Below are 27,640 nucleotides of genomic sequence, written 5' to 3' on the forward strand. Positions count from 1 at the left end.
ATACATTAAGTTCCCTCGCCTGTATACGTAAATATACAAATATAAATACACATACGTATATATTTATAAGCACAAACGAGTACGCATACCAGTAAGCGTGCACGCCGAATACTGAAATATTATCGTGGTGTGGTTCGAGCCGTGGCTGTCACGTCCGCCCGAATTGGCATATAATGCACGTACATGCATGTACGGAGTGTGGCAGCGAACGAGAAAGAGCCAAACCGAATGTATACAATTAAGTCACATGATAACGTCTTAACGAGACCGCAGAAGGCTTGGCTCGAAGTGCAGCATTCACGCCAAGCGAGACGAAACGATACGAAAAGAGACGGGACGGGGACGAGAGGCGATATAAGCTGGATTATTAAATAACACGATTGGTTTCTCAGCTGCTTCTCGCCTCCTTGGCTTTGCATTTCGTTTCAATTCACATTTCGCACGTGCAATAATACCGCCAGTTATACGTACGCAGACTCTCATTATTATACGTATACCCGTGCCTATTCGAGTTGAGTCAATCGACTCGTTAGCCCTGCGGTGCAACCAAACTACGTACCCACTCGGAAAGGTAAGTGCATTGAGCTTGCTGCTGCTGGAGTGGCTGTCGAGGAACGCACGTGCCACGAGCCCTAGCGGCTAATTGTTAGGTGTACGGGTCGGTGCTGTTTTCCTTGCGGAATTCGCACGTGCACATGTACGCCTATAACTCGCTAGTTTTTCATCAATTTTCGTTCTACGGAAACCCGGCGATACGGTAAACTCCGACAACCAGTCATAACAATACGTGATTCGCACCAAGGACTTTGCTAAGAGTTACGTAAAACACAACGAGTCTGACTGACGGAATGAGGTTTGTTCGACAAAGAGATTCGCAAGGTTACGGAAAAAAAAGAAACGAAAAAAAACAACGATCTTCGATGCTGGAAATGTTTTCAATTTTTTTTTTCCACAGGTAGGTAACGCTGATTCTTATCAGTATGATTCTTTTCAACCACCTTCGTGCAGAAGTGATACACGCAATATAATACGATGTTCCAAAACATCGTAGAAATCAGGAATGAAAAAAAAGTACGAAGCTGAAGCTAGCAGCCAAGAAGGTTAAACTTTTTGGAAATACCAAAGTGCAGTTCAGTTTTAATTTCATAATTCTACAAAAGTATTGGGGATTCAGGGTATTTCACGAAGTCTAGATTTTCGGACATCACTATCTGATTCGAATGAACATTAGAACGTTTGGCTGTTAATTCTGTCTGGTAGCTTCAGCCTCGTAAAAAACAAGTTGCAGATTTTCGCCGAATTTTCGCATTATGCATAATAAGCGGACGGGTTAACGGATGCAAGAAAAGCCAATTCCTCCCGTTTACGAATCGTATCACGTGTGCTCGTGTATCTGGATCCAACCATCAATTTACTCCTGGCGATCAGCCAATTTGGTTGAGTTACCACAGGCAACGGGAGAGACGGGTAAATCATTAGATTACAACTCCGAGACGTGAATATACATGTGGACATATAAAGGACATAATACGCCTTGGTGTGAGAATCGTCACGTCTATAAAAAGAAGTAAGTCGATGCATGCACGGCAGGTTTGAGCGTTACGAATCGTTTCGAAAGAAATCATATTTATCTAGATTCCGTAGAAAAGCCGAGCTGCGCATGACCGAGTGTAAACTAGTGAGTCAGGTTATTTCCTTGTTCTTGGAAAGAGCTTGTAAATGCGAGAATAAATATCGGTCCTCTCTGCCCTCCTCCTCCCTCCGCATGTGCTCGTATTATCGTCGCGCACACCATAGAACAGGTCCGAGGATCGCCGGTCAGGTACAGATTATCGAACATGGATTTAGAACACCTTAAAAACCGGGGTCCTCATTAGCCGCGTACCCCGTGCACAATCTACCAATGCATGGTACTTAAAGGTATAAGGGGGAGGGAGGGACGTGCCCGTAGCTATTGATCGTGGTCCGACAATAATCTATCTAATTATTGACAACCGGTCAATGCCTGGTCACCGTTCGCTGCTTAACGAGTGTATAGCGTGATTTGGAAATACCCACGTGTTCACAATATGCAGTTTATACACAGGCTGGTTGTTACACGTTTATCCGCTCCCTCGATTTACCGCACTTGAAAATGTACGTTTGATACCGCGTAAAAGCGTTACCGTCAGCATACCAAATTTTTCAAATTCTATGAAAAATTTTTCCGACCGCTCTTGTTTACGTATTCGAATGGCTTATACTCCATGTAACTCACTTTCGGTAATCGATGGGCGATCACTGTAAGCACTGTTTAAGACTCGAGAACAGTCTGTGTGTTTCACTTTTCAATCTCTTCAATCGATCTACGTGTTAGGTTACATTTTGAATTACATGTGATAGAAAAGTTAATAATCAATTCAAGTATTCACTGTCTTCATTATACTAGAAATTATGTATGCCACTTTTTTTTTAGACTTATAGTATCTTGCAACATTTGAAATCCAAAAGTGATTCGGCTATCGATAACGTCAAATATAGGTTTTTATTTTTCGCCTTTAACAAGCGATACTCAAGTGAAATAACAACTCGCGATGTCCTGACAGATCTGTTAGTGGAAACGACTTTCTAAAATTTTGACCTCTGCCACAGTTTTGCCAAAACACGTTGATTTGAATAACGAAAAACCATAGAATTCCACAGTTTACACAATTTGTAGAGAGAACACGCAACCAGATATATACTGCTGTAACATTCTACATATTGCTTGAGAATTTTTTGTGAAGTGAAATTTCTAATTCATTTCTTACTGATAAAGCAGCGTACCAATTTTTTTCTGCGGTATATCGATAGATTTTCACTAAACATATTGTATATTTTCTGCAATTCGGTTACCTGTATAAGCACGATGTCATCCTGGCTGCGAGGAACTAATCTCGTTGATAGTTATAAGCTGAATTTGCGTAGTTTATCGGAAAACGCTTATCCTCAAATTTCTCGAGTTTATAAAGTTTGGCATCCAGTATCATTCGACACGACGACCAACTCGATTTCAATTTATTGATTAAAACACATATCGCCAATTCACCGTATAGAACTCCTAGAACATTGCATCACGAAACGATAAAAGTTTTACAAATGAAACACAAACTTATTCTTATCGTAAAAATTTATTACCGATTGGTATTTTATCTAATAGGAACACCGTCGTCTACCGGGTCTTTCTTTCTACCAAACAACGTTGAAATGTGTAGCAATCGATTCAGAGTCTAAGTACACTTCATTCTAACTGCACTGCAGGCACTGACGTAGCCGATGCAATCACCATCAAACTCTGGTCCACAAACTCTTAGCCAATGTTATCAAAGAGTTTCTTTAGCCCGAAGTCGAGTATCTCTCTCGTACCTACAATAACGCGAGCCAAATTTTGTGCAAAAATAAACTGCGCGTAGTGTGTTTCATTCGAATAAGGTGACACCGTCAAAAACAAAATCGGCAAATTTGCGCGGGCAATTTGAAAGCCCGATCGAGTCGGTTTGCCAATCGCACGCTTGCGGACCGTTGCGAAGAGATCGGACACAGCATCCGCGCTACTGGACCTCTCGCGATACACTAGCTCACGGTGAAACACTCGACTCTCAGGCTCAGGCTCCAATAAGGCTGTATTCTCTCTCTCTCTCCCTCTCTCTCTCTCTCTCCCTCTCTTATTTTCTCTCTCTACCGAGCACTTACACGCTCGGGGAACGGCCACGTGTGATAGTGAATAAAAGAGACTAGAGAGTGCGAGCGGGTCGAGTACGCACTACGAGGCATGGTAACGTAACGTGTGTACGTCACGTGGTCCAGGTACCGACCTAGGATTGGACGTTTGATCGCGGTTCCACTGACGTCACTTGATCACGCATACACTGAGATTCCGTCGAGACACGGGCACGTTGGACACGTTGCACACGCTGGAAAGTACGGATACACCTTATAACTAATTCCCTAAAGCCCTGAGAAACCCTCAATAGGAAACATCCCCGCTGGAGTTCCTATCCCGAACACAATGCCCGGCTGATTGGATGAAATTTTTCAAAATATCCTTCCTATTTTCAAACTACACTATACCTACATTTTTTATACACAACGAGGGTTTAATTTCTATACGGAAAACAGGGATGCAGGTTCTTCCCCATGACTCGCAATTTTGTTTCCTTTTTTCGCCGTATCTTTCATCGCTGCTTCGTGGTATGTAGATAATAGAAAACCCCCGTGGAGAATCTCTCAGGTATGATACTTGGCAGGAAGGAAAAGTGGTTGAGAAATATTTCTACTTGTGCATTTTTTAACAGTTTACGAAATTTTTAAGGGATCGTCTCAGTGTGAAATTTTCAAAAAATTGTTTTTTTTTTTGCATTATCGTATAGTATACACTGTTCTAAACATTCTCTCAAATTTTTAAATCAAAATTCAAATTATTACGGTCGCTACAGCGTTTCTTGTAGAAAGGGAACGGTTTTTCTACCTGCGCGTGTACTAAGGTGCTTAGGTTCTATAACCTTGCAGAATAAACTGTCCAAGCATTTCAGTTCGTTTTTGACATCCACCACGGATAGACGTACGAGAGAAACCCACAAGAAAAAAATCAAGACCTGGCATCGCCGATTGATCGTAAGTAAACGATTTATATAAACTTTTCCAACTTCAATCTTTAAACGCGTTTTTCTCAGAATGGTGTTTTTCAAAACGGTTTCCACTCTCAAAGGAAGAGTTTCAAAGATATCTAGTTCCAATTTCGGGAGAACATTTTAAACGTCATTCTTTATCGCGCTATGGAAGCTTTTTTTTTTTTTTGAAAACTTCCTATTTTTTTTTACGAAAAACTGTCGAAAAAAAGGGCCACATTCGACACTTTTTGTTCAAACCGCCGCCATTTTGTCAAATTTGAAAAAAAAAAAAAAAACCCCTCCATAGCGCGATAGCGACTTTCCTATAGATCAATAATCTTTTTGAAATTTTTTTTTCAGATCAAAATTGCGGCCGTCATCGTGGAAACCGTGCAGCACCTTTTTTTTCACGTGAAATTACAACAATTTATACAACAATGATGCACTCAATAAATAAACTTTAAAAAAATCATTTTGTATTCTTCATAAACGTATTTATTTATAAAAAAAAACCGGACCGATTAGTTTATTTGAACATTAAAAAAAAAATTCGCGAAAATCAGTGATTTTTCGGAGGGTCACACTGAGACGATCCCTTAAAGTCGAACAATTTTCACTAACTACAAGTGTCCAGTTTGCTATATATCTCTAACGCAATTAACTAAAACACGCAAGTCTATGTACTCGAGGATTTGTTTTTCGCTCTTCCGGTGAGTTCTCGGTGTTTTTGAGTCAAAAGCACTTAATCCACAGGTACAACATCCTGCCACAAGACGTGATTGGAGCACTCAGCGCTCCGCGAGCATACAATACTCGAGAATGGGTTTTTTTTCTTTTTTTTTTTCATTTATACTTTTTGCCAACTTTTTACCATGCCTAACGACTGCAGAACCGGGCGGAACAGTACGTGTATAACTATACAACTGGAGAGCGAATAAAACAGTTTAATTGGTCCTGACGACTAATGAATTTACAAGTTACGACGACCGCAACCGACTCAGCGTCATCGAGAAACTGTGCTGCTGGTGAATAGAAGCCTCGAAATCGCGCTTAAAATCTGCACTAAACGATCGTGACACCCCTTGACCCTTCCTGTCTATTTCCCCTCTCTGAGACACGATCCGATAAATATAAAAAAAAAAAACTAAGATAAATAAGAACGTGTTTTTCTGTCTTTTTTCCGGTATATTCCAGGGAAGTGAAATGTTTTATGTACGGTTACCGTAAAACCGGCACCACAGGTGGCCTGGTTTCTCCCTGCACGGGGGTGTGGCAGACCCGTGACCGAACCCCTGGTGAAGCCTCCGTATTTCGACCACAAACGCTGTATACGTCCGCATCTCTTTATCTTATAAACGCTCGACGAGTTCCTTCTGGGTCCTATGTATACCTATATATAACAGAGGTAGACCTTAATCCTTGTGTCTACTTGGAACCTCTTCGGATTATAAAAATCTAGAAATATTGAGACCACCCGGTTGAAATCAAAATATTAATCAGATAACAAACGGTGTAGGACGACGACGCGCAGCCTGCACGACGCTACATGCATAAGTGGTCTAATATACGTTTATGGCGTTTCTACAACAAAACTTTTACGCATGCATACACAACGACATGAGTATCTGTACATGTTCCATACACTTTTGCTCGAGACGAGATGAACCGAGAGAGATACAAAAAGGGATGAAATATAACCCTACAGAAATCACTGCGTGCTCCTTAAGTGCCACAGTTGAATGGGTTATACAGTGAAATACCCATGCTGCCAACACGCGCGGCATACGTGTCGAGATGGGCATCATTCGTGTCTACACTCTTCGCAATTTTGCGTTTAACCATCTTCGGGCCGATACGAACGAGAAAGAAAATGGAGGCTGTAAAAGTTATAAATTTCTCGAGAGTCTTATGAATGGCGGTTTTTAAACTGGAACTAGACAATAATTATGGCAATATTTTTGTCTCAAAGCATTCCTGGAAAATCATGAAATTTAGATTTAGGATCAACACTGATTGCAAAAAACATCGTCCACCAACTTCTGTACAAAATTGTCCCAGTTCAAATAGATTCATCAGAAGTTGAAAATTTTCATTACATCTTCACGAATCCTACCATTTCATCAATCATTCGCCACTACTCAATAAGTCACGCATTCAGCAAAAAAAAAATACTTATACTGAAAAACCTGAAACAATATAAATTCCCATCGCGGATTTGAAGTCCAGCAGTAATTAGAAATCGGCTATAAATAATTCCAATATCAACACACCATTCTGCACGTTGGAATCGTAGCACAGACTTTCCCCATGGGAAATATAGAGAAAAAAAAATATCAGGTAATGAAAGACTGATGGAAAAATGAATAAAATTACGCGTCGGATCGAAAAGAGACACGCCTGTGGGTAATTTGAAAAATGACAAGGTGTACGTTATTTTTAGCCGTATAGATTCTGTCTGCACGTGTAAGTTTGAACGATGTACAACTTCGTGCGAACGGAGAACTTTTGCCCGTGAAAAAGAATAGATCAACATTCCTCGGCGTGCCGTGATGACTGCGGTATAAATACGGTAATTAATATCTCAGTCATAGACGTAGAAACAGGCTGTAATGCGGTTTACAATAGGCGCACGTTTCAACGAAGAAAAGGAAAGAATCGCAATTACTTGGAAGGTTACATACATCGTACAGAGGCAAGATAATTGCGGGTGGAGATCATCCCAAGAAATCACGTACGTAGAACTAATCGTAGATCTAGAGACACGTGTATATACGAGCGGGTTAACTGTACGACCCATCATCTAATCTCGGTCCCAACTCGCAACTGCACACAACACGAATAGCGCGGCGCATGTAGCAACGAAATGTTCGGGGACAGCCAGTTGGCCCGTGAATTAATCCCAACAGTCAACGGACTGGATTTAATTAATCTCAATAAAACAGTTTTTCATAAATTAACGTCCCCCGTCGTACGAACTGATCGCTAGACTTGGAATTGACGATCGGAAACTCCTACGCCTGTAGCAATGAAATAATTAACAACTAGGTACGGTGTTTAGGAAATTATTCAAATTGCCCTGCGCTACCTCAAGCTTATATCAGAGATCCAGACGCACTGTAAAGGGCACACCTACTCAGATCCGTTGATGAGGACGCGTCAAGTGGCTGGATATTAGGAGATCGCGTGCGCCCGCGCAGTAATTTTCGTGTTTCCTGAAAACTTGGGTATTCAACTAATTCTTAGACAAGTTAGAGAAACGACGACGTAACGGCGCAAACGAGTATATTTTTCATGTGGGATATGGTGGGTGATTTTTTCCTTCCATTTTCTTTTTCCTCTTTCTCTCTCTCTCTCTCCTTCTCACTCCTAGCAATCTAAATAAATTACCACGCTCAGTAGGCCATTATCTATGTAAGACCCACAACGATCCATGAGGTTTTAATATTCTCCTTTTCCTTCTTTTTTTATTCACCTTCCTCAATCAAATATCATTAGCGATAGAAAATACTTTTTGTATCATTTCTTTTTTCTTCCTTCTTTAATTTACAAAATTCAATTCCGTTACTCGATAAGTATCTGACACGTGATGCGAGTTCTTGAATAAATACATAATATCTACGAGTCGGGTCGTATCAATCCGTATTGCCGTCCAGCGTCAATTTTAATTGTTTTCCCGCGATTCAATAGGCCGACTTCTTCTCGAGGGACTTGAGAATCGATTACGTCCAAGAAACGAACAAATACTTGCGGTTGGAATACCGCATTCGATTTACCGATGCGCATCACGTGGATCTTCACACAGGTATGTTATACCAACTACTGCAGCAACAAGTCAAAGAAGGACTACCCACACCGCACTTTTTACTAACCTTGTACATACTCGTCTTTCCGACGTCGAATGACCGGTGAAAAATCGTTATCGAAAATCGGACCGGCCCGTTGAAACATGAAGTTAATTCCATCTTGGCTACGTTTGATCGGTTCACGGGGGTAAATTTCACATAGCATTCAATCGGTTCCGCATAACGATTTCATATGATACGTTATGCGAGTGTATCGGTTTATCAAGCGTTCAAAATCGTTCTCAACGCGTACGTGTTTCAGAAAATATTTTGATAATTCGTCACGATATTAAACGGTCGAAGATCGATCGAAACCGTGCGCGTCGCGGAGTTGCAAAAAAATCGATACCCGACGCCAAAGGTCACCGATTCGATCCGATTCGCTAAAAATATCGGTCTAACCGCGTCGAATTTAAGCACGCGGTTAAAAACGGCGAGACCTCGATTCTCCGATCGTTCAACTTCCTCTCGTTTCGTTTTTAATCTTCCTTTTCTTTTTTTCACAGACGCACTTCGTGCCTTCTTCTCTCGCCGAGTGTGTCCCTCTGAAATTCGGAAGAGTGTCTCTGAATTCAACGATAATTACAAATACAGCTGTATAGCATTCCGGGTTAATTGCAGCGCAACGCAGCGTAGCATCAGCTGCGTCAAAAAGAGGAACTCTATAGGATACGAGCAGCAGAGAAAGTTCTTAGCGACGAGACGCGTGTAGCTACCGCAATTAACATTTTGTCTCTAGCATACTTTAGCATGCCTTGTACCACCGTATAAGCGTGCAGCGTCTATTGCTCATCAACCGCATAACTTACCATCTCGATGACCTTCCGTTGCGCTCTTCAACGACGTGCTTGCAGGTGCAACCCGCCGTTTCAACTAGTTTAACCGCATCGTTCGGAAGTCAGGTTTTACCGATTAATTTTACAAGATAACACGGTCCGAGGTTATCGCGATTACCTCTTACCATTTATCGCCAGGCAGTTAGGCTCCGAATCGCCGATTACGCGTAGAAACGAGGGGCAATTAGATCGACGCAAATCGCTCGCTCCAGGTCGTCATGCCCATCGATACTTGGGTACAGAGCACCGACTTTTTCATCGCAATGACCGAGTACAATTATTAGGATATTATCGTGTAAATTGTCATGCAGCGCGAGATACTTGCTATAATAATGTAATAACAAGATCGAAGTAAGCAACGTTAACGTCACGAAACTTCAGGAAGAAAATCATTATTTCGCAATTTTAAGATGACTTTCGAGGAGTTGGCTTTCGAAAAATATCGATGTGTTTGGTGTGGTATGATTTACTTAATTTCAGATAATTCAGTTTTCCTGAACATGCATCGTTACAGTAGCATTACTAGTTTCAATCACATACGTGATACACCGTTAAACTGCTCCAGACACGTCCAGACTCTAGACTTGACCATTTTTCCACCGTATTTATAAATTGGAGGAGAAAATTTGTTAAAGCTCTGGTAGAGGAGTTGACTAATCTTCGTGAGTCATAGGATCTCGTGAAATAGAAATAGATTACAGTAGTGCAGCTAGACCACTGGCGACTCCATAGATGACGTTGCCGTTCGTCCGCTCGTTCCGAAAGCTTCTCGATGTCCGATTTTTCTTCTCCAACCTCGGGAGATATTTATTTCCACAAAATTAAACTTCCATGGTAAATATTCCGCGGACCTTTATCTTGCTATTTTCCTTCGCGCGATTTTTGTCAAATGAAAATCGATCCAAACTATCAACAAGCCAGGGGGACGAAGAAACAAATAAGCTCAATAGTTTCTCGGCTGCGTGTCACATCGCAGGGTAATTCAGTGCGTGAACCACGATCAGCAAAAGAGTACCTAAGGTGGGTCTTGCGTTTTGCACGCGTGAAGTTTAATTATGGGAAATGTTGTACAACGTGGCGCCCTTGCGGGTGAAAATTCGCCAAGTAAATGTAAATCAAGTGAGGTTATAGCCGGGGCCGTGGTTCCTAATTCATGCATGCAAACCCTATACCGACCATCTTTTTTCATCGCGGCAAACAAAACCAAGCGAAACGGCGACTTAACAGGGCGTGTACCAGTGATCTCGAGATTCGCAGTGCGTGCGTGTCTGCCACGGCTGATCGGTAGACCTGTAAGTACTTCCTAACATTTGACTGGGTATTATAAAGTTACAACACAGTCGACTTGCAGCCAGCAGAGTCACGCGGCGGGTTAAATCGGCGGAATACGCGGCTGATGGTAGTAAAATTTTAGACAGTTTAATTACCAGACACGACGAGACGCTATTTCTTATGCTAATCAGCCTGGTGGCCGTGTAACTGTGTTGAAGCTTGTTAGCGCTTTATTTTACGGAGACTTGTTTTTCTAAAATTTCAACGCCCGCAAGACCGACATCGTAAATCATCGTTTTATGCTCCTGCGGAGGCTTGTAGTCAGGACCTCGGGTCGAGTTTGAGAATTCAATTCTACATCACGCTCACCCTGTCTTACCTTCAAATGACACATTTTCATTCCTCTCTTTCGTCGCTCAATTATTGACCATGAAAGTTATATCAACAATCAAATCGCGACTGATAATATTTAGTAAATTGATTATGCGTAAATTATTACGTTGACAATTGTCAGTTAAATACAATTCTACGTAAAAATCATCTTGGTGATGACATCGAAAGTTCTCTCGGATTCTTCAGACCGGATACGCGAAACGCCACGTGACACCGAGCCGGTGTACATTAATCGCCTTCCACACTGTACATATTTCCAGATCCTACTGTTACTGGTCCGAGCCGCAGGCCGGAAGCTTCGAAGAACGGTTTTCCTACGTATGAGGTAATACGAGGTGATTACAGCTCATTAATGGAAGCAGAAAGTAATCGCGGTAATGAGGCGTCGTCGCCCGTCTCTCGCGAGATAGATACTTCCGCCGGTTGGAATCTGTCCAGAAAATATTCGCTTGCCCCCGTTTACTTTCGTCGTTGTCGTGTAACCAGCGAACCGGTGACAAATATTATTTATACACAACGGTCAGCAGCGGCTGTGAAAATCTCTCTTAATTGGAAAAAAATTTACTCGAAAACTAAGTAGTTGATGAAAGACTGAAACCGTGGTTGAGGATCGATCGGATCTCAGTACGAAGTGGTCTACGATCACTTTGATTGCGAGGAGAGAACTTTTTTCTCTAAATGTATTGTACCGCAATCAATAATTATCCATACAAATTTCGAATACGTAGAAGCGTCTCACATAATTCGGATCGCACCGTATCAAGCGTGGTTCAGCCCAGTGACACAGAAACCTGGGTAGTAAGATGACTGTTTAAAAGATTCATAGTATACGTATGTTTAGGTCTCCGTACGAGCATGTCCGCGTATATTTATAGCCGCGTGGGTGCGCGATAGGATTTTCATCTCTCGCTCTCCCTTCTTAGTCGTCAATGTTTACAGCGGTACTCGACACTCGGTGCGAACCGTTTACTGCACCCGAGGTAGTTATTTAAAAATAGAAAAAAAAAGATGGCGCTTATATGGATATTTCGGTTAAGGCACGCGCCGCACAGCTGCGCGCCGAAGACCCCATAGATCACCGGTCGGACCCCCATGGATCGACTAGAAACGCAAACACGTGTAGGTACTTCTCGGTTCCTTTGTACTTTGTACTCCTAGTTCACCTCGGGGACCCGGCGTCCCATCCCGTCCACCTACGTGACAGTCGAACCATATCCCGAAGGAACCCTGAGTCGGGGGCGATGCGTCTACGCGTCTTCGATGCTCACGATGACTCAAGATTCACCCAGCAAACGCCCACCGGTTTTAAGACTTTTCCGAGACCGTAGGTGGAGCCGATATCTTCATTTTAAACGGGATCAGAGCCCGGTTCTCTAATCGTCTTCGGTCTTCCGGTCCGTTACTCCTCCCCCGCATATTGATTCTAATCTCAAGATGCACTTAAAATAAAGTTGCGGCTCTTGTCCCGCGGTCGGCATCGCTCGTCAAAAAAGACCCGTGAGTTCAATTTAATGCACGCCTAAAGTAAATAAAAAATTTCATTATCTAATTATCTTAGATATTTTTTTTTTGTGGTTTTTTTTTACACTGAAAAATTCTCTACGGTAGCATTATTCCACATTCAGACAATGATATATCTTCCAATATAGCGTTAAAACCTCGCCGAAAAAAATGGTACGGATATATTATACATATAATAAAGATTGTAGAAGAGGAAACGTTCTACTCACCATTTGTTGCGTATTTCTCGGCTTTCGATTGACGTCAATTACTTTCTGATTGGCTGAAACAATGAGTTGATTATTAATCAATACGTAATTAATTGGCCAGTGACCTATATAGGTATATTAATTTGAAATAGCGACAAACGGTACACGACAATCAAATCGAGACAACATTCTGCTTGGCGGCATATACTTATTATCCTACGCAAACAAATACACGTGGAATTGCCTGTGCATGTACGGCTCTATGATTGTAACGTACGTTGGTGCATACGCACATATCGTAACGCCTGGCATATGGCGTACGAGTTAGCACGTGAGCCACACGTCTCATAAACTCTAACTGTCGGTTACCATTTAAGTGTTTCATGCACAGTTACTTCCTAATTTAGTTGAAAGAATATACCAAAACCCTCATCGCCACGTTAAAACGGAACAATAAATTATTCGGGACGCGAGTGCGGGGCTGACAGGCTTAGAAAGTGCTTAGAAATTCTTAGAAACGCGTATGGCAAACTTCTCATTGCTTTCAATTGCCAGACTACGCCTATCTAAATCCGAATGAAAAAAGTTTTGCAATCACATTCGATGAGCTTTCTGGAAATTTTCCACACCCTCCGGGTGTTGTAGGAATGATCGATTTCACACGAAGATCGTCAAATGGAGAAGAGTCGAAGCCGTGTGCTTGACGCATCACCGACTGGTAACACGTGTCAAAGCCGGCTGTTTAAATTCGCATTAAATTGATTAATTCTGGCACGATGTACTGTCTGGAAACACGATGTAATCCATTCGCGCCTCGGGCAAGACTAGATCTAGTTTCGCTGGCTGGTACAACGCGTTTGGGATCCTCCGTGGAGGTTCTCTAACAATGAGCCACCTGCTGCTCTCGCCTGACAATCCTTCGAGAGGTCCGGCGATATTAATGTACTTACTGACAGCCTCGACGAGGTCGGCAAGCAAAACCCCGTCACAGAGGTCGGCCTGGAGGTCCGCAACCCTTCGACGAGAACCGCCTCGCTCCAGGTAATGATTCGCCCAGTCTGTGTATATCTGAAATAAGAAAATTGGAGAGGTTCATTAGCGCATGTAACGTATAACTGCAACGTATATACATGTGTAAATATACAATATACATATACGTATGTATATAGGGTAGAGAGAAGCGGATAAAGCCATCGAGTGTTTCGGAGAAACGAAACGGCCGTGCTCTCTTACTTCCTCCCTCTCTACCATCGCCTCTGTCCGGTCCTCCTAAGTATTCTGGGTTTAGTAAGTCCGTTGAATCTAGATCGTTTTCGGTTACTAAGAAGGCTGATGATAACGGACCTCTGCAGAGAGTCGTTCACGGTAACCCGACGCGTGTACGGATAAAGTGGCGGAATTTTGTCACGCGAGGAAGAAAAAACGGACCTCAGCTTCGAACAACGAGATTTTTCTTTAATGGATCAGGCTCTTATGTTTCAAGCTGTATTTCACGATATATTGATAGTGCGAGTGACTCGTTTCTGCGTTTTGTTGTTTTTCAATATTCAATTCGACACTCTCGAACGCGATGAATTTTGAATGACAATAACGCGGTAAAAAGATATACACTGTTTCAACAAGAGTATAAGCGTGAATACCATGGAAGAAGAAACAAAACATTCCTGTATCCCATAATGCAGCTGAGCGTTACAGCGCACAGAAAAATTACTGCATGCATACGAATCTCTTAACCGCATTGAGAACAATCGTGCTTAAAGAATAAACAGAGATTCATATTTCACGGTATGCCAAAGTGATCGGAGAGAGTAGCATCGGAGTTGACGAATGACTCGCAGATTAATCTCAATCTGTAGGAGCTACAATCAAGATTAGAAAATGAACATCTGGCATTACCGTGCAGAGATCAATCGTCTAAGTAAGCACGCATGCTCCTAATTGTAAACTTTAGTGGCCTACAACCAGGGCATTGTAACGGTCAGTGAATAGGATCACGTGTTTATGGAGCTGTAGAACCGTTGACTTGATTAATATTTTTATTCACCCGCCGCTGTGGCGGAGGTCGAGGAGTTGCGGTAGCCGCTGAGATTGGCAGTAAATATGTAGCATGCGAACTGCAACTCGTTTTGCAGTTACCTGCGAACAATCGCGTGCGTAATTGACGTTCTGGGTGTGAGCTGTACAGCGACGGTGTGCGAACCTCACGCGTCCCGATCCGTAACTTATCTGAACTGCCTCGTTGCCTCTGTAAGAACTCGAACCACATCAACGACACGATACCACCACTATCTCGGATCGTAATGGCGAATCGATTTTGTAACGAGCCGACGTTCGTAAACTCGTAAAATTTGTCGTCTGGTGTAGATTTCTAAAAAACTCAATCAAAGCGTGAGGCGAATGATCAACGACTCTGTAATGAAATTTAAGGAAAAAAAAAGAGAAAGGTGACATTTTCCACACAACAGGGTGCCGACAATTATGCTCATATAAAATTCTCTGACTTTTACCGTCAAAAAATTCATAACTCCCTGACTTTTTCTAACGAAACTTGCGTGATGTTGGGTAGCTTTTATAACCAAAAGCTCCTGAATTTGTGCACCTTGATTATATAATTTTGGATCTAAAAAACACGTGGTATTACTTCGTTTCACACAAATGATTAGAAATTGAACAATACCATTTCCGAGAGTTAACTTATCGTTAACTGAATTTACGACGTATAGCTGAAGTTTGAAGACGATTTGTAAAGAAAGTATGTTTTTTCCCTATATGGTCCATCATAATTCCATGACTTTTCCGTGACTTTTCAACTGAATTTTTCTGATAGACGAAATTCCCTGACTATTCCCGGTTTTCCCGGTCTGTCACCACTCTGGGAAAATCAAGCGCGGGGTCGTAAACCTTCGCATCGTTACGTTCTTACAGACGCGAGTGTCGATGACTCGCGAACTTTTAGAGAATTAGAAACATCTGACTTTTCGTCAACATTATTTTCTCGTCAGCGAAATACGGTAGACTTACGTTTCAACAAAACAGACAACATCACATCGATTCGCTCCATTGCTTATATTTTCTCAATCCGATCACGGCAGAGAAGTGTAAAGAGAAAAATGAGAATGCCGAGAGGCTGATCGTGCATACAAAATTAAAAATTCCCAGCACGATTTCATTTTTTCCTAATTGTAGAGCGTGATACGTAATGATCACCTGTGCAGTTCATGATACGGTGCACCTTGATACTGAATTTACGGGTGCAGATACCAGCTGCGATCGAGGTTACGAATTCCGGTAGCTGCAGTCACGTTATAACGGCCCAACGAGTCAAGACTAAAGAATTGGAAGCTAGTTGATCAGCAATGAAATCAAAGATAGCACCAATGAACTGGATTATATTGCCCGTGCGTAAGAGACTAGACCCGTCAAGCTGCTCGGCAATTGTCATATACTAATTGGATCCATTTCACATAGCTTATGTAACCAATGTTCGTCGAGCAACCCTAAGGAACAATTTGGTGCAAGTTTTACATAAATCGGTCGATTGGTTCTCGTTTTTATCGGTAACAAAGAGACAAAGGATTTTATATATTAGTATAGACTAGACATCACATCGGTTTTATGTTGAAATTAGACGAGAAATAACAGTGTGGATCAACGGCAGCTGCCACAGAATGTCGTTATTCCAATGCCCATTGTACGACCTCATACTCCAGTCGATAACTACATCTGGATAAGAAGAAGAAGAAGGAGCCCGGGTTAAAATTCATCGCACAAGCATTGGGTTGGATTCTGTTATTTTTCCTTCATCGTAGCTCGCAGAAGAATCACGAAGTCGCGATAACTCATTCTCGCAGGCACTGGTACAAGTCTATAAGATGATTATGAAAAAATCAAAGAAAAACAAAATCACCTCGGTGAGTAAACGATGTCGTCCGTCGAACGAGGCTAGCTCGCGTCTGGAGTGAATGAATCGAAACGAAGGGAATTGACGAGCGTGTCCAACCCTTGAAAACGCACAAAACGTACGAACCACAATGCATCTCTTCAACCCCCTCGTGGTGAATGTGGCACGCCGTATACTTAGTCACCGAGTTGCACGCGCATTGCTGCAGTTATAGGTACGACAATAATCCATCGCGAGTATTGAATTGGTGTGCGTAGGCGTGACGAGATTTGTATGTGTAACGGGCTTTTATAATTCATCTTTACTTACTGGATGTATCCTACGCAAGCAATAAATACATCGGTATGAGCGTCGCGTAGCATTAAGTTCGATGTAATCAAGTCGACCCGACGTTGTCTATTGTGTTCCATCACTAGACCGAGTGACAAAATAATACTGTCGTATACGTACAGATACGCAATATAACTACGATGACGATGATAATAATGATGATAGTAACGACGGAAAAGATGACGATCACGAATCTCCTCCGGACCGTCGGTGGTAACAATGAAACCTACGCCCGGTTATAATATACAGGTATAAAGTGCACATTATACCGTGTATTGTTCGATGCGCGTACTCGCGATGTTACGCCTTGTATGTACATGTGTGAGCCTCTGACGTTGGTTGGCCGATCTATAGATACGCCTGTATAATGCGCGAGAGACGTAAAGGTCCTGCGCCAAAACAGAAGGCGTATAAAGTATGCATGGGCAGTGTGTATTGCTTGCGTGGAGTGCATCAGCACTCTTGGATTCGTAGTGTTTATTGTGCTGGGAGAGAGCCAATGTTTTTGCGACGGGCGGGAAGAGAGCTAAAGAGAGAAAGAGAGAGAGAGAGAGAGAGAGAGAGAGAGAGAGAGAGAGAGAGAGAGAGAGAGAGAGAGAGAGAGAGAGAGAGAGAGAGAGAGAGACAGAGAGAGAGAGAGAGAGAAAAGGGGAAGATGAAATGAGATGAGGTGAAATACGCGCAGATGAGAGAAGAGGAGAGTGTCACAGAGTAGGAAAAAGCCAGAGAGCAAGAGAGAGGGAGAGAGGGAGAAGGAGAGGGAGAGGGTATTCTAAAATGGAGTGAAGCGAGAGAGAAAAGAGGAAGAGAGGAAGAGAGGACGGGGGGTTAGTCACCGGCGTACACACCACGGCGGACCTATTTTTGAGCCGTCCAAAGAGAAAACCAAGATCACTTCCTTCATAATTTCGGGTCACTCCTAATCTCTATTATTCCAAGCGCAGGCAGTGCGTCCTGCATCGCCACTGTAAATACCAAAATACCGATAACTCTGGCGGCATCTTTTACTCCGGATTTACTGCCTCATACAACTCAAAGAGACCTGAATGCCTCCAGAAGCTATCGAACACTGCGTCAACTTGAGATGCATATCTGATACCTGTCGACGAGTTGACTTTCCCGTTCTCTTCGAACGATTTTTCGTTATCATCCCGCATTGTGTTTTCTAACGTCAACCGTCAGGGAACAAACTGTTCCCTCAAGTCTTTGGCAGAGCTCGTGACAAAAGAACGAATATGCTGAATGTATACTCCTTGATCGCTTATGATCTAAAGAAGATACAAGAATTTTCCGTAAAGGCATGAGCTTGCGAGGGATTCTTTTCCTCTGATTGGAATGATCGAAATTCGGTCAAGAAGGTATAACAACAACCGTCCACACCGGATTGAGGTTAAAGGTGTAAAAATTTGAGTTATGGGACGATGTTACTCGTTTGTAATGGCTCCAAAATTACGACCAGATACGGCACAGTTGGTAGCGCGATCAGCATGCACACAGTGGCTATTACTGGCACACTGACATGTTTCAACACTTCTCGTGATTTTAAATATAAAATTTAGACTCTCCGGAAATTCCGACGTTCGTCATTCCTGAAGAAACCAGCAAACGACCAATCACCGATTCTGTGTAAAAACACAAGGGGAAGTTTGGTTTAAACTGATTGTGATGAAAATTGAGTCAGCGGCTTACGTCGAATTCTTGGTTTTGTATACATGTACTATAATACGCTGTTGTCCCGCATGAGAATAATTTTAAAACAATTCACGAGATAAAGGGAACGAACTATGGATAGGAGAATTTCACACCCAACAACGAGTGGATCTTGATTCCAGGCTCGTCACACGGCCGATTCTCAAGTTACCGAGCGTTGCTTTGAGCACAGGATGAGGGTCTCGCAAATCCTCGAACAACCACTCGAGTTCTCTAACCTGCCCTTTCCACCCGGCACGTTAACCGTAGGTGTTAATAAAGCGGTGCAGAGCCGACGACGCAGACTGAACAACGCTTATTGCAACCTAACCCGACGCTGTAATGTCGTAGATTTCGCGTAGGTGTGCACAACGGACGAATCTTCATTGTGCTCATCCGCACGTCTGTCTTTCCGATGGTTAATTAGACGTGCGCTGTTCTGCGCTTGCTGCACAATTTCTGCGCTTTAGGCGCATCCATCGCCACAAAGATGATTAGGGTCAGCGGGGATTTGTGCGGTAAATGAACTCCACACGTTCCACTTTAATTTGAGAATTTTTTTGCTAAAGAAAAACTTTAAAGAAGCATAACACAGAGACATCCGAAACAATGGAACGTGCAATTATGGCACGAAAAAGGCTGACTGGTCACTAGCCGTGCTCTTTGCACAACATCACCCTTATCTACTGCAGCAGTAACCGAATAGCCATTCCAAATATATAAACGCCTCTGAGATGTTTCGATAAAAGAGTCAACACTCATCCCTCTATTTGCCTTGATCAACATGTTTTTTCAGAATTCAACGATCCAAAGCTCATGTTGATGGAAGTATGTATAGACCATGCAGAAGGCAGATGGTGGAGTGGGTTACATGAACAATGGGTTTTGTCTGCTAGTCAAACCGTGCTGACAACTTTATAGTGGAAGGTGCAAGTTAGGTGGATATAAATCGACTCTCGAAATGAGCGTCACCTCCTTTTCTAACGATATTCCAGTATATGTATATTTACGTATATTGTAACGCGCATTAAAAATGCCACGTTACAGCCGCGCGTTACCATATATAAAGCGAAAAGAACGTTGAATTTTTGCAATAATACATGGATCTGAGCTTCCAGCCTTTGTTCATTGAACATGTGAGAGGTGCATTCGTTAAAAATGAAACTACTTCCATCCCTCAATGGTGTAGTGAGTAGGGATCAATCATGTCACTGCTGAAAGGATTCTAATACCGAACTTTCAGTATCTTTCGAACGCTCAGTCCCTCAGATTTTTAAAATCTCTGATGAAGAATGCGCAAATTGAAATTAATGTGTGTCAAATAAAAACCATCTTGACGTAAAAGTTGCAAATTCTCTCGATTCACATTAATTTATAGTCAATACTTCAAACGTAGTTGCTGCAAAAGCAGTTAAAAAAAAACTTCTACACTATTCTTGGCCCTATCAATATACCCAAGTATAGTATTTGGTACGAGTAATTTCCCAGCGAAGCTAACGAGTGGCTGGGTTGAAAGTTCTGGGGTTAGTGCAGAGGACACGAGGGTCTCATGTCGAGAGGATAGGAGGGTGAAATACCTGTACAATGTTTCGGGTAGTAGGGTCGATCTTGACGTCGTCGGTTGAGCCTTGTACGGACCTTGGAGCTCTGATGCAAGCCATAATCCCGGACTTTGGTGCTTCACCGAGGCTTTGCCAGGCCGCGTTCGGCGGACAGTAGCGTATGAGTACGGATATGTCCGTTGGTATGTATATGAGAGAGTGCCACGGTGTCCTCCCGTGCAATAAAGATAAGGCTTAAGGAGTTTAAAGAGCTTAAAGGTTGAAAGGTTGAGAGGTTTAAAGGCGCTAAGGTATGCGTGTCCGAAGTGGGCATTCGCCTCGTCCCGCACCGGCTCTATATATTTCTACGTCACTTACAAACCGCACTCAATGTCCACCTAATGATTCCGACGAACCTTTCTAAGGACACCTAAAAAGCACCCACAATCACTGCGGTGTTGCACCGATATCCTTCTTCCGTCAGCCGCTCTTCACCGGTATTTATGATCTCGACCCGTCTAGACTCAATCTAGACGACGGATCAACTGTGACATCCACAACGACACGGCTCGAACTTAATCGAACTCAACTATCCTGGGTGCACCACGTGACCGGAGGAAGGGAGAGTAACGGCACCATCAAACCCTTCGATTCCTAACGCGTGAATTCTGAACAATTCGTCAAGCTTCGCTGTCGTTCTTGAATAGAATCACCCTTTTTATTATGTAACACGACAAAATTATCCTCAAGGATGTTCACCTTGAGTTATTGGCACTGTGTGATAGAATTTGACTTGTAAAAATAGTAATACCCCATAATTATATATTTCTAAAGAAATTTTTCTATTCATATATTATTTTTAACAAATTTTTCGGTTACACGAGTTCAAATTTTTCGGTGCAAGACTTTCACCGATAAGTTTATCAATCGACAATAATATTAGACAACTATACATGTAGCACCAAATTTCATAACTTTTTACGAATCTTCGAAGTGTTTAAGAAGGTTTCAGTAGCGTTTCGGGCCTCCCTGATCGGCGCGCACATTTTCAAAGGCAAACCGCGACGAGCGGAACGTGCGTCTCGACGGTGCGGCGTACTAGACGTGACTGAATCCACTGCGACGCCCGGCGTCGACATGCGCCAGTGTGTGCAGATGCCTCAGACAGTCAAAATATTGACCTCAAATAATAGCCGTAGTGCAAAGAACAGGGAGGACGATTATTTTACACCGATGTACCTGTGCGCCGATGAATCAAGTTATCTGCAAGTCCGTCGTTTGTAATTTTCGTTTCTTTTTAATGCATATGCAATCAAATTTCCTAACTTGTGGTTTTAACGCTTTGTTGAAGTTACGGTTGTTCTTCTGGATATTCAGAATACGCTCTAGTGATATCGAAATTTAAATCACCGTTGCATTTTAAATACTTTTCGTTGTGTACCGATGTCCTTTCGAAAAACAAATGCGAGTAAAATTTGCTCGTCATTTTTCAAAATCGGAAATATGAGACCAACGAAATTACTTTTCAAATACCACGATTTGTGAACTCAAAGCTCTGAGGTCACTAACACATATGACACGTTATGGCCACTGAACGTTATATTTTATCATGAATTGCAAGCTTAAAAATTGAGGAGCACTGATGCACATAAGTCGTTGGGATTATTTGTATTTACAAAAAATAAAAATAAAAATAAGGTAATTTATTAGACAACAAACTGGTACCGCGGTTTAGACGAGGTAAAATACTGTGGTCTAATAAGAAACGAGGTTGTCAAACATGGGGCAAATAACTAAAGTTTGAAGAAAAAAGTTAGAAAAAGGCAAAAGTTCGACGCGAAATATATCAGCCGAACGTAAAAGTGACCTGCCAGTAAAGTTCGTGAGTTGGTTAAGAAATAATAACGTCCATCCGCACCGCGCGTCCCGGTCCTGGCGTAGCCGAACAGGCCGTCTTTTGGACAATACCATTCCATCCGCCGAACGAAAATAACATCTGAGAGAAACGAACAGATGATTGGGTGATTAGAGATTAGGGTTAGAGCAGCCTGTAGCCTCGCCGCGGTAACTTTCATAAGATTACCGGAATAGACGCGTTACTTTAGTCAGCTACCGCACCGCTAACTTTCAGCCTTCCTTCTAGGCTTCTTCTGCGGCTAACTAACAACTCGGGAAATAAAACAAATTAACGGATTACCAACAGCCATTGGCCGAAGCTTTACCGCGGCTATAAATTAATTAGTAAATAATTGCCTCCTCTGCATCGCTCCGCGTCTGATCGTTTCTCGTGCAGGATCTCAATCCCTCGGTATCTTCCTCGATGTATTTGCTGTACTGCACATTCATTCATCCAAACCTCATGAAGTGCAAAGTTCGCTATTCTTTGTTGTATCAACGTGGTCGAAAGGCGCATTATCATTCGAATCATGCGCCAAGTACTTTATTACGATTCAGAACAGTCCCGCGGGCGACTGAAAAGCCTCGGTAATTGTCATAACCTAACGTCGCGAACTCATGATGCCGTTCTTCTTTGGTAGCCACAAGTCAAAATTTTCGTTCACAAATGAGCCGAAAAATTTATTTGCACATTTTTTTGTTCCACTTGTTACGAAAGACTGCAGTTTCCGTTCGGTTCATTCAACTCAAAAATTAGCTTTTTTAGGAAGCTTCATCGCGAAAATTTTGCGCACACATAATGTGAAACCTCAACAGAAGTGTCAGTTATTTTTACGATTTTTTTGACAATTTCAACGTGAATAATACATGTAACAAAGTAGCTTTTGACAAGGCTTTTTGCATACACCCTCTGTCATATTTTACGGAAAATTCTGTCATGCTATGTAAAATGTAAAATTTTTTGAACAAATTAAACTTAGCACAGACAGTGATAATTTGAGGTGAAATTTATATTTACACGATCTACAAAAAACTTATTCAAAGATAAAAGGTCATTTCCCCCTTAACTCGTAAAGAAATAAAGTATAACAGAGATTGACGAGCAGACGAAACTAGAAAAACGAGGGACCCAGTCTCCGGGTTATAAGCAGAGCGCAATCGTGATTCGTGGGTGATCCCCGACCCACGTGTGGACATGTAAGCATATATACATACATGTATACAAAGATGCCTATGTATAGCTCCATCGGAGGATTTGTAATTGAAGGGTAAAAGAGAGGCAAAAGAAAAAAAAAAACGTGAATTAAAAATACAAACAGAAGCCAAGTTGTAACGATCGCGCGTGTTGAGGGACAGAATTATTACAAATTCTAGATGACGTCTAATTATTGTCGCCGTCGTCCCCCTTCAACTGAAATCCTCGAGTTAAAGTCCCGGCGCGAGATCTTAAATCTCCCGCTTAAAAACAAAAGAAGGGCGAACGATGGGGCGACGGGGACGGGGAAACGCGCGGGTAAAAAAGCTCCGCACGAGCACGTGGCGCTTCCGACGCAAAAAAGCGAGGGACTACGGACAAGGCGGGCCTGCTCAGGGACATGGAAAGGAGAGACGGACGAATGGAGAGGAGCGAAAGCTCGTGCAGGATAGCCCGCTGAAGGGGGGGGGGGGGGGGGGGGGGAGAAAAGGCTAAGTAGTAACAGAGGCCACATGTTCGCCTTCCATCCACCGCGAATGCAGGGGATCGCTGCCTCCCGTATGAACGTTATAAACGTACGTACCTACTACACGTGCAGCGTGGATCACGCCGCGAGTGCTGGATAAAGAGGGATTGATATGAAACGGGGTTAAAAGCGGGGCGAGGAAACACGTAGAAGCGAGATGGAGTTGATAGTAGAGTAAAAGATGGGGGGGGGGGGGGGGGAAACGCGGTGGGATAGTAGTAAAACCAAAAAAAAAAATAGGATAAAAAAAAGAAAATCCTCTTTCAGCTGGACGAGTGCCCATTTCCTATATACACTTTACACACACCAATTACGCCTCCGTGAGTACACGTATGTTGTTGAAAAGTTTGCACATCGCGGCCATAAGGCATTCGCCTCTGTGTGTGTACTTCGTGCGTATATTTGCGTGCATGTAATACGAATACTGCAATCAGTAATCGTGTGCTGAGCGAAAACACGTGTTGAACAATTTTCAAATCTGCGTTACCTCGCGCTAGTTTTATTTTCTCGTTTGTTAAAATTCTCGTACACGTGAAGTAGGACAATTGAAAAATAAGATTCTAAGCAATTCCAAATATACCTTTTTAAACATCCTTCATTGTAAAGGAATACGAGAAAATAATAATTTTCCATCGATACCTCGCAATATCTCGCAATGTTACAAAGAAAACTTTAATTAAACGCGTGTCTATTTACGTTTATACCCAGACACGATTGTACAAGCATCAACCGTGATGAAATGAAAGATATTTTTTCATTTCACGACATATAGTTATAAAAAGTCTCGGCAAGACTTTATTGACAGTTATAAGATTGTCGATACTAGACGAAACGGAAAATCGAATCCTACCGCAAACATCGTAGTCAAAGGGAAATTTTTGTTTAAAAAAATTCACTACAATCTTATACACAAATGTATACAAAGGGTATAAGCAACGGTCGGTCAAGTCGGCATTAAATAAGCCACGTAGCCTGCACAGGATACGTTAGGTATAAAGGGGAGAGAATCGGAGGGATAATGAAGACGGTCGGGTGACTGGGGGCGGTACGGTTGGGAACCTCTGTAACCTAGTTAGCGATCCCCGAAAGCTAGAGGATGCACCCTCTTCCCTCAGGACGTGCGCGTAGTACGTGTCCTAGAGGAATACGTGCATCCCTCGCGGGTAAAAGTTACCATGGTAACCGAACCGAGAAATTTTTATTCCCCGTTATCCGTGTACACGTCTACGTGTGTGACGTACGGACACATATCCATATGAAACGTGCAAAAGGTCGCGCGTGAATTCGAATGCCACTGGAGCGTGTGCAGGCGGCTCCTTGAGGAGCGGGCTGATGCTGATAGGTATGCGTTCAAGACGGAGAAAGTAGCCGGATAAATATTTATGTGGTAACAAGTTCGCATTATGCGTGTATAATGCATTGAAATTTCTCCCCATTTTAACTTGCACTGGCCGAGCAGCAGCCAAGCAGCCCTGATAATTTATTTAGGGCCCGCCATATCCTCTCTCTCTCTCTCTCTCTCTCTCTCTCTCTCTCTCTCTCTCTCTCTCTCTCTCTCTCTCTCTCTCTCTCTCTCTCTATCTCTGTCCTCTCTCTTTCACCCCCTTTGCTTTTATTTCTGCTTCTTTTTTCGGGTCACACAATTCTCGGTTTTAGAGACGCTATTTTACTCACAATCGTCTTTTTACCGGAACATACGTTACTCGGGTAGGCGCCATGCGACCACGTGAGCATGTTTTATGAATGAGTAAGACGTACATATCATTACAACACACGCGCGTTCCTCCGTACGAGGCGAGAGAGAAGACCGGCGACGAGCCGAACCGCATCGCGGCGTCGTCCAAAAGGATCCTTCGGAGCCCAACCCTCCCATTGTCAGCTGGACCCGTGTGGGCCTCGACACGAGAGTGGCTAGACGCGATATGCACATTTATTACACCCGTGGAACTCGTGTAGGTTATAAGTATCAGCTATAATGACGTACTCTCTGCGTATAACCATTATCCGTGTAATAATGGTTAAACTACGATTAAATACCCACCCCGAAGTTTCGTCGCCGAGCTTAATTTTCACCTTTCACATTTCGGACTCGGGCGGGAGCGAGTTTTTCAATGACAAGAAAATCGGGACGTATTCAAAGTTATATTGATTCCTCGAACATAGGTACGAATACTTGGAACAATTGTTGCAAGTAAGTGATGATAAATATGTCAAAAGTTTCATCATTTTGAATTATGACCATGAAACATTCGACACGAATTTTGACACTGAGAAAATTCGTCCGTAAAGCTTACACAAAGATTTAAATTTTCCATTCCACAAAAATGTAGATAATAACGTTTAAAAAATATGGTGGCACTTTTCCGTGGACACGAATTACCTTTAAAAAAAAATTGATAAAAAAGCTCAAGTATTACGAAATCAATTTTCCCACCTGTACTAAAAGAAGATCATTTTTCGAAAAGAAAATTTGTTTACGGTTAGAAAAAAAAACCTGAATAACACACTCCACTAAGCAATTATATACAACAAAACGCAAACCATATGTAGCTTATAAAAAAATACTCGGAAACCTTGACCGACATACAATGTCATAGTGGGAAAAACCGCAACACATGAGCTCTACGTGCAGATATGTGCGTAAAATTACTAGGTATAATAAACCATCGACGTCACCAGCAGCACCAGCACCAGCAGCACTTGTCGATATGTAATTACAGCTGAGCACGTTACTTCTTCCAATAATCGTTAAACCCTGAAATGTGACCGCGAAGCAGAGTCGTCACGACACCAGCGGGACTCTCACCGTTTCAGGCTTTTCGAGCTTTGTACGATTTCCCCGCGATTTGCCGACGTAGCCGTAAGTTACGCGTGCGATTTCCGTCCCGATTTCCGTCACGGCACTTCACAGCGATTTCCAAAGCTCGGACTGTAAGGCGCCGATTCCCCGTTATACGTTACGAGCCGTGATTGACGGACGCCTGAAATTACAAGCGCAGCCCTCGGGTTCAGGAATCGTAGGATGAGCCACCACGTCGAATCCAATTGACGGATCGGGGCGTCTTCAACGGCACACATTCGCCCGCGGGCCGAATACGGAATTGCGATAATTTTTCCTCCTCACGTACGCGCATGCATTCTATTCGGCCGCCTTGCAGTGACAGACACGGGGCACCTCCGGAAGATACCCTGACTCGGGTTCGTCCTAACGAGCCCTGACATTTCGAGGCAGGGTTTTCCCCCGAAGGGCTCTACCCGATGCCAGATCAACGGGACGTCGCCCTCGTCTTCGCTCTGCTAGCTTCGCACCCGTTGGCAGATTTCGTAAAGACTCGTATCGCATGAGATTGTACGTGGGGATGAACAAAGACGATACGGACCGAAAAAATAGGGGGTTATTCGCTTCGAAGGTGCACGTCGAAAATCATTTGAAATCACCCGGTGTGACTTGAAACGATGAAATAAAGCGTATATGAAAACACGTATCTCCTCGAAAAATTAAACTGTACTCAGAATAAGAATAAGAAGAAAAAAGTGCAGCGTTGAACCTGCCGCATTCACGGCGCGGAGATGCAAATGCACAATCGAGCCTCATTAAGACCTCGGAGAAACGAACTCACGTGTCTATATTTAGCTGTTACCACTTTTGACCGCTTTGTGAAGCTGTGTTTGGCGGCTTTTGCTGTCTTTGCGTTATTAAGACTAGCGCTGCAACTCGAGTAACCCCATATGGCGGCAATTTGAACGTGACCGAGTTAAGATCTGCGGTAAGAGGAAGGCTCTGACTTTACCAAACTGTGTACAAACTGTGTATAAACATTCGCTGAACAATCGTCACAGTACACCATGTAACTGATTTGGGAATAAAAAGGTGCCAAATCA

General features: G+C 42.8%; 1 protein-coding gene across 3 annotated transcripts in view; it reads right to left on the bottom strand.

Moving 5' to 3' along the window:
- sick (sickie) overlaps window positions 1-27,640 on the bottom strand; it is a 179,466-nt gene that overhangs the window by 105,960 nt on the left and 45,866 nt on the right. Inside the window, exons 1-3 of one of the 3 annotated variants that reach the window (XM_046615987.2) lie at window positions 20,178-20,969; window positions 13,631-13,748; window positions 12,702-12,754 (exon numbers count right to left, since the gene is read on the bottom strand). In XM_046615987.2, coding sequence (XP_046471943.1) covers window positions 12,702-12,754; window positions 13,631-13,748; window positions 20,178-20,261 — 255 coding nt within the window. In that variant the 5' untranslated portion in view covers window positions 20,262-20,969. Of the gene's footprint in view, window positions 1-2,874; window positions 3,560-12,701; window positions 12,755-13,630; window positions 13,749-20,177; window positions 20,970-27,640 lie in introns of those variants that run through there. The other 2 variants (XM_046615988.2, XM_046615990.2) reach the window with 2 other exon arrangements.

The sequence above is a fragment of the Neodiprion pinetum genome, chromosome 3 (genome assembly GCF_021155775.2).
Source record: "Neodiprion pinetum isolate iyNeoPine1 chromosome 3, iyNeoPine1.2, whole genome shotgun sequence".
Taxonomy (NCBI): Eukaryota; Metazoa; Arthropoda; class Insecta; order Hymenoptera; family Diprionidae; genus Neodiprion; species Neodiprion pinetum.